Source organism: Acipenser ruthenus, chromosome 54 (assembly GCF_902713425.1).
Source record: "Acipenser ruthenus chromosome 54, fAciRut3.2 maternal haplotype, whole genome shotgun sequence".
In the NCBI taxonomy this organism is placed as follows: Eukaryota; Metazoa; Chordata; class Actinopteri; order Acipenseriformes; family Acipenseridae; genus Acipenser; species Acipenser ruthenus.
This window is the reverse complement of record NC_081242.1, coordinates 7,801,798-7,809,950: the sequence shown is the minus strand read 5'-3', so window position 1 is coordinate 7,809,950 and position 8,153 is coordinate 7,801,798. Positions and strand designations below refer to the sequence as shown.

Genomic DNA, 8,153 nt, shown 5'->3' with positions numbered 1-8,153 from the left:
CCAGTTTTACAAACCTCACGTTTCAAACTTATTCATTTGACTTTGACTAGCCTTCCGGGATTTGAAACAAAGTACGCAGTTACTATAAACAGTGATTTCACCATTTAATTTGAAAAACATATAGCGAGGTACTGAGCGAACTGATGTGTTTCGCTGAAGCGCAGTGAGGTTTTCGTCATCTCAGTTAAAAATGAAATAAAACTCCTGGTTAAGGAATGAGCTATATTGTAAACAAAACCCTTCCCTTTTGATACCATCGGGTGTTTGTGTATATTAGTTCGCATTTCACTATTAAATTGTATCTTTTGTGCGGGTAGAAAACACAAGACAGAACGTTTCAGAATGAGTGTGTTGCCTGGGATACGTGGAGTCTACACGGTTCTCATCGTGTGGATAAGTTCCGCTCTCCGCCTTTCCGCTCACATTCTCTGACAGACACAAGAGTTTCGCGTTTCGCTTGTATATTAGATAGTTTTGTCTTTGTTCAAAATCCTAGAAATGGCAGAAACTGCTCCCGCACCAGTCGCGCCTGTTCCGGCGAAAGCTCCCAAGAAGAAGACCGCAGCAAAGCCCAAGAAATCGTGTCCCAGCGTGTCGGAGCTCATCGTCAAGGCTGTGTCTGCCTCCAAGGAGCGCAGCGGGCTGTCCGTGGCGGCGCTCAAGAAGATCCTGCAGGCCGGCGGCTACGATGTGGAGAAGAACAACTCCCTCGTCAATAGAGCCCTCAAGAGCCTGGTGACCAAGGAGACCCTGCTACAGACCAAGGGCACCGGCGCCTCGGGCTCCTTCAAGCTCAACAAAAAGGCGACTGAAGCCAAGGAGAAGGCGGCCAAGAAGAAGGCAGCAGGTCCCAAGAAACCAGCGGCAAAGAAAGCGGTTGTCAAGAAAACAACGAAAAAGGTTTCGGCAAAGAAAGCAGCGACTCCCAAGAAGTCTCCTAAGAAAGCGACGAAACCAAAAGCTGTAAAGAAGGCGCCCAAGAGCCCGAAGAAAGCGGCTGCCAAGCCTAAAAAGGTCGTAAAGAAGAGCCCGAAGAAAGCGAAGGCAGCGCCTAAACCTAAACGGGTAACCAAGGCAGCTAAACCCGCAGCGAAGAAGGCGGCTCCGAAAAAGAAGTGATCTGACAAAGCGACGATGAAATAATGAACCCAAAGGCTCTTTTCAGAGCCAACACACGTTTATGAGAAGAGCAGATTTTCTTTATATTTATGTTTATAAAGTCTATGTGTTTATATGCAAACTTCCCACTCCTGTGATGTTTTAACGTTTCTAAACATTACGAAAGTAAAGCGCGCAGATTTATTCAATTCTATTTAAGAATTATAACCAATTTTAATTTAAAATTAGGCTCTGTCCACACTACTCTAAAACGTTCAAATTAATCCAGCTCACTGTCCAAACTCAAGTATCGCTTCATGTTTAGATCATTAAAGACATAAAAAAAGCTGTTAATTACAAACCAAACTGCTTTTATTTTCTTGAGTCAAAGTCTGGTCCCCTTAATTGTTCATCTCCGATCCTACTTTTATCTCGCATTTCATTTCTACAGTCGCCTAATTTAACGTTGTGCTTGTTATTTTTTTTACGTATTAGTTTAACAGAGATGTCCTGACAGGTTTTTTTTATGAATACCCATTGTGGAACGCACATTGATAGCAAGTCCTAACATACCATAAACCATTTTGGGATATTGGAGGATACACTAAAACAGTTCTGATAAACCGCACTATCTAATTAGAACCGGACTCGAGAGTACACCGAGGTGGTCCCGAGCACGGTATTAAACGCTGCGTAGTGTGGACGCAATCCGTATTAAACACTTTCAAGACGGTTTAAAATCAACGTGTTTAGACAGGTAGTGACAATTAACGCGGTTTGCTTTCTATGTGATGTTTTATTATCCATTCATGTAAATAACCAACAAAAGCATGTTTGGTAGGATCAATTCAATATAGTAAGATAACAATTGCAAAAATGTATTACTCGCCAACAAATATACATACATATATATAACACATCACGTGTAAAGTAGTTGGTTTCATGTTCCTGGATAATAAGCACTTTGAGAGAAGGGAGTGGCTCTTAAAAGAGCCTTTGTGTTTCACAGTATTTTCTTCAAAGGTTTTGCAGTTTAAGCGCGTTCCCCTCGGATGCGGCGGGCCAGCTGGATGTCTTTGGGCATGATGGTGACTCTCTTGGCGTGAATGGCACACAGGTTGGTGTCCTCAAACAGCCCGACCAGGTAAGCCTCGCTAGCCTCCTGCAGCGCCATCACAGCGGAGCTCTGGAAGCGCAGGTCAGTCTTGAAATCCTGAGCGATTTCTCTGACGAGCCGCTGGAAGGGCAGCTTGCGGATCAGCAGCTCGGTGGATTTCTGATAGCGGCGGATCTCCCTCAGAGCCACAGTCCCGGGTCTGTAGCGATGAGGTTTCTTCACGCCGCCGGTAGCAGGAGCGCTCTTTCGGGCAGCCTTGGTAGCGAGCTGCTTCCTGGGCGCCTTTCCACCGGTGGACTTACGAGCGGTCTGCTTGGTTCTTGCCATCTTCAACGCAATATGTAAAACGCTGTACAATGACAATCAGCCGATACCGGAGAATATATAGAGGAACTGAGCTGCTCTGATAGGATATGAGACCTTAGGGCGGGTTTATGTTCCTCATTGGTTATATCCCAGATTCTCAATGACTGATTGGATCATTTGAATTTGGCGCGCATTCTATGAAACGGTCACTCTGCCCGCCCGGTTTGCGCTCCTTCTCATAGGTTCTGATTTTGTGCTTTGTCATTCACTCACAATAATCTCTTCTATTGAAAGACACATTTCATTGTTTTTTTAAAGAAACCAATCTAAAAAAATACCATATTAATTCATATTTATAAAGAACCCGTAGCTCGCTTCTCACCTTGTGTTTAACAATCCAGTATCATGTAATAAGGTCATGTAAAAATACTTTTTATGTTACAATCAAACGAGAAACACTGTGTTTAACAGCAAAAGCGTCAGAAAACAAAATATTCCTCGTCATTAGAAAGACAAAAAAAAAGATTCAATTGAAATCAGTAAATACAAACAATATTACCAAATATATTCACAGAAAGTATTTCGTGTTTCAATTTGAACCAATTGGGGATATCAGACAGTGAAACGGTTTAGCATTAAACAGATAACATGCTCTCTTACTGAAAAAGTGTGTGTCTCTTAAAATAACCTTTGTAGTTTTAGAAGATATTAAAATCGTCTTCTGAGTAATTTGCTTGTTGTATATAGTATAGATATATGTGAGTGTGTGCATTTGAATAGAACACACTGATGACTCATTCATAAATGAAATGGATTTTATTTTCACACACCACACATTTTATTTTTCCATTAAATGATTGCAAAAAATAAAAAAGCTTGCTAAAAATATAAAAAGCATTTAAAATGGTATTTGTGGCAATTAAAACAAATTTGCACCCGCATTCTCATCTGACTGAGTTGTAGGAAGGTGGGAAGGGGGGGATTCTAAGAGGATCACGGATATATCCTCAGGGCATTCATTAATTACTGGGAAGGGTATGACTCTACACTGCCCTCTAGTGTCCAGCACAGACACCCCCATTAAGACATCAGTGAAGTAGATCAATAGGTCTCTAGAACATTTTTATCCTGCATTAATATGAAGCAAATCTTATCACTATATGCTTAATAGAAAATATTGTCACACACGAAAATCTCAAAATCTCAAAAACAAAACAATCTTCACCAGCCTGACCAAAACCTCAATAACAATCATTACGCTGAAAAAAATAGTTTCATTTTGCAGAACTGCAGCCCCTTCAAAACGTCTATCGGCTCCTATTCATCACAATGCTGCTGTTTAGAAAACCCCTGAATTTGAGCTGAGGGACTGTTTCAGACGAGGTAAACGTGTGGTAGAAGAGATCAATTCATTGAATGTCAAAAACAGTCACATTCTGGTATGAAATGACATCACACAATGTGAAATGACATCACACAGTTATCAGGAAACTGAAACACTCCTTTGATGATTCAGAAACCGTGCTCAAATCATTCTAAATCCATTCACAAGAGGGAGTTTTTTAGGGAGCAACATATTGATGAATAGAGGCCATTGTTATAAAGCAGGCAACCTCAGCAAGCTTATTTACTATGGAATATTTTTAACAGGAAACACTCAAGAATAAAGCTGCTCAAATCAGACTGGTCTTCATCAGGACAGTGCAACGTTATTCAAATCAGACCAGTTTTTATCGGGACAGCTCAATGTCGGGACACCGGTCTGACTGGTATAGTACCGGTCAGACCAGTCTTCATCAGGACAGTGCAGCACTAATCCGGTTGAATCCAGGCTAAGGCACACGGCTGTTGAGTTCAATTCCCTCTGATGACTCCTGATCCTGCTCCTGATCCTGATCCAGGGTTTTCCTGAGACGGATGTCAGAGACACACAAGTTCAGAGTTCAGAGTTTAACTTCAGCAATAACAAAAACAGCTTTAACTCTCCTGCAGATACTCTTACAATTTCAACGTGGTCGCACAGGTTGGTCACAATTGACTGATCCCGTCTCTCAATACAGCACTCTGTTGTCTTTTCTATGACAAAGTTTTCAGAGTCGAAATACTTTACTATGTGTTAAAGAAAGCACAACTGTCTCTTGGCCGTTTTGGCAGTACAGCATTGTGGAAATATTATTATACAGTATATGTAATTTTATACAGCTCTGTATATGCCCTCATATTGCATTGAGAAAGTACCACGTTTGGAAGGGATGATGAGAGGCAGACAAGGAGGGCTGACCCCTGTCTGTACACTTACTGGCTAAAACTGACTTACCTTGCCTCAGCAACAGCGAAACACAGGGAACCTAGAAAAGAACAATATATACATTCAGATCCTTCAATTAACACAAATCCATACAAACTTGTATAAAGAACAAGACGTTTATTAGTGTTGTACACAGCTTCTGTTGTGTAATGATTGTGTATCCAGGCGCTGTCAAACACTTCATTTCACACAATGATTTGAACTTTCGCATTTCATATTTTACTACACCAAAAAGCTGAAAAAAGGCATAGCAATTTGATGTATTTTTTTTGAAGACTTTTAAAAACTTTAAAAGAACCCTAAAGTTGCACAATATATACCACAGTATGATTTATTCTATTACTAAGATCTATAATTTGCTAAAAACAACGTAGTGCAGCAGTTTGTTAGAAAAATTGTATAGTGTAAAATAAATAAAGTACTTTCTTCAGCTGGTGGTAAACACAATTGGAGAATGATCAGTTAGATTGCTTAAAATACAAATATATATTATCAATACTGGCTATTAGTTAAGAGCAGAGATGAGTGGTTTATTTTTGGCACGGGATAAATAAAATAGTGTATAGCAGCACTATTAAAATGTAGTTTATTTGATGTTAAGTAAGCTTACTATTACACGTGGATTTTGTACAAAAAATATATTTATTCACTTACCTAAAAAAAATTGGAATACTGTAAATAACTTAAACATAACTACTTTGAGAAAGAGTAAACTATCCTGCTGCAGATTTTAATTTAGATATTGAAACTTCTACGCGCCGTTGAAAGTTTCCTTCAAAAAATATTATTAAAAAAACTGTATTGTTTGAAATGATCTTCCTCAGACACTGCTAAGATTGCAAGTATCATTGCTTGGTTTAGACTATAGTATACTACAAAGTCGGATGTAGTACCATGGGGTGCAGGGGTGCAGGGGTGCAGCGGGACATACCAATCCTTCCCCGAGGCCCATGACGGCTCTCGTTGGCCCTGGTTGTGTATTGTAAATGATGTGTGTTGCAAGGCTGAGATATTATTATTATTATTATTATTATTATTATTATTATTATTATTATTATTATTATTATTTTGATTGCGATATGCACGTTGTTTTATTATTTATATATTGCATGCACTTTGAGTTTTGATTTATTCACCAATTTCCTCAGGGCATTCATTAAATTACGGGGAAAGCTATGACTCTGCACTGCCCTCTAGTGTCCAGCACTGAACTTGATGTTTGCCGACCGGCGCATTGCTTTAAAAAGGCTTGATAGTAGAGAGAGAAAGGAAACAGGAAGAGGAAGAAGACCAAATAAAGGAACAAGGACAGAACCTGACCGCGGGAGCCACAGACCGGTCAAGCACAGCCAGTTACACACTGTAACAAAATTCCACAAACTTAGTTACTTTTCTGGCATAAATTTGACAGCAACTTTTCCGTAATTTCACGGAGGATAAAAATCCTATTTTTTTTACAGAAACATTATGTTAATTTACAGTATTTTACTGGAATCTATTTACAATACTTTGTAAAAAGTGTTTTATTCATTAAGATCCCATTTATCCCATAAATAAAAGTTCTGTCCATTCTTTGTATTACTACACCAATGTGCTGCTGACACCAATGTAATGGTTTGATTAAGAAATCCACACAGATTCTTAGGAAGCTGCATATAACCAGTGTTTTATTTATTATGTACCATAGGCACAGTCAAATCATTCAACAAAAAGCTTACAAAATGCTCTCCCGACCTATTCTTACCACTCTCTCAGAAACAGTTACACACAGGGTTAATGGCAACTCAAGTTGTTTTGTGTGGGTGTGTGTGTGTGTGTTTGTGTTACATGTTCCTATATGTTGCTACAACTGTTTATGGTGTGTATTTTTTAAATTTGCTTTGACATCCTGACCACTTTTTTAACACGATTAAATTGCAGTCTACAGTGCTCTGTTTCCAAGATGGCTTCACATGTACCCTTCTGAAGAACTTCAGAACTACATTTCCCATCACCCCCATCATACATACGTGAGCAGGCGGATGATGGGAAATGTAGTTCTGAAGTTCTACCCCACGTAACATACAAATCGGCGACAGAAAGAAGTCTGTTACAAGTACTACTCTGTAAAAAAATATTTTACTGTAGCTATTTTAAACGGCATCTGTGTTTTTCTGGGTTTTATTATTTTTATTATTGGATTTATTATTAGATGTGCACTGCCTGCTGTCTCAGCAGTCCATCTGCCATGTGTCTTTGGTTTGATTTTAAATTTGCCTGATGCTGTTTTTTAATCTTTGCACCGAAAAGTACATTTTAAAAGGAGAAAGGAAACTGGTATACTTGGACAAAGGAAGCATTGTCTGGGACTTTCATTGTATTTTAAAACCATTGTTTTAGACAGTGCTACTAGTGCAAGCTTGTTTAATAGCACTTTAATTCTAGACAATTTTATTTTATTTTCATAAAGAGAACCCACCTCTCCTCTCTTTTTATGTTATTGTTTTACTGTATGAAATATCCTAACCATACCTTTAATAAAACTTGATTTTATTGTCTGTCTTTCCTACCCCATTACTGGTGGTATCTGCTCTGCTCCCCAGTAAAGAGATCTCGATCCTGAATCATTTGTCCTTATGTCTGATTAACTTAAAGTGACGTAGCCCTGACTACAATACAGCAATTGAATATGTCAGCCATGTGACATGTGCATATGATATGATTTAATTGAATGATCTGCCCCAAAGACTGGGCTGTGCTGCTCACTCTGCAGAAAGCACAGGCAGAAGCCGTCTGGGAGTCTCACCTTGGATCCTGAAGTATTGGAGGAGCAGCAGAGTGAGCCAAATGAACATGATCAGAGTGAAGCTGACTCTGTAAGCAGCAGAAAGAGCTCTCTGCCAGGACACTGAGGGAAGGAAGCAAAGAAGGAAGGTACAGTGTGAGTATGTGCTGATGAGTTTTATACAGCTTGATTGGCCTGATAGGGACTCAAGAACACTGGCCTGTTCACACTCAATCAATAACAGTAGCCTTCAGCTTGCCACTCTATCACTGGAATGGCTGTTCTGCTGTAGAAACTCCAATGGGTTCTGAAGCAACATTTTAGAAGATACTCAGCAGCTTTTCATTTGAGCTGTTAAGAAGTTGAAAATAATTATTTATTTGAAATGGAATCAAAGCCGCATGTAAAGCTAAAACACATGGGCAGCAGTGTGGAGTAGTGGTTAGAGCCCTGATCGGAGGGTCGTGGGTTCAATCCCAGGTGGGGACACTGCTACTGTACCCTTGAGCAAGGTACTTTACCTATTTTGCTCCAGTAAAAACCCAACTGTGTAAATGGGT

At 39.6% G+C, this 8,153-nt stretch overlaps 2 protein-coding genes and 1 long non-coding RNA gene across 3 annotated transcripts; 1 reads left to right on the top strand and 2 right to left on the bottom strand.

The window, feature by feature from the left end:
* The first annotated feature begins 432 nt into the window (after positions 1-432).
* LOC117398226 (histone H1-like) lies at positions 433-1,174 on the top strand. Its single transcript, XM_033997201.3, has one exon. It carries the CDS (start codon positions 499-501, stop codon positions 1,117-1,119), a length of 621 nt encoding a protein of 206 aa, XP_033853092.3. The 5' UTR covers positions 433-498; the 3' UTR covers positions 1,120-1,174.
* A 900-nt stretch (positions 1,175-2,074) lies between these two features.
* LOC117966578 (histone H3) lies at positions 2,075-2,584 on the bottom strand. Its single transcript, XM_034912920.2, has one exon. The coding sequence runs from the start codon at positions 2,540-2,542 to the stop codon at positions 2,132-2,134; it is 411 nt and encodes a 136-aa protein (XP_034768811.1). The 5' UTR covers positions 2,543-2,584; the 3' UTR covers positions 2,075-2,131.
* Positions 2,585-3,440: 856 nt separating this feature from the next.
* On the bottom strand, positions 3,441-7,693 carry LOC131723327 (uncharacterized). Its single transcript, XR_009320231.1, has 3 exons — positions 7,615-7,693; positions 4,839-4,869; positions 3,441-4,429 (listed from the first exon to the last, which is right to left on the bottom strand). It is a non-coding gene; the product is annotated as an uncharacterized LOC131723327 (long non-coding RNA).
* Positions 7,694-8,153: the final 460 nt, after the last annotated feature.

Excerpts from the sequence above, each read along its gene's own strand:
- LOC117398226 (XM_033997201.3), top strand. The coding sequence starts at position 499 with ATGGCAGAAACTGCTCCCGCACCAGTCGCGCCTGTTCCGGCGAAAGCT.
- LOC117966578 (XM_034912920.2), bottom strand. The coding sequence starts at position 2,542 with ATGGCAAGAACCAAGCAGACCGCTCGTAAGTCCACCGGTGGAAAGGCG.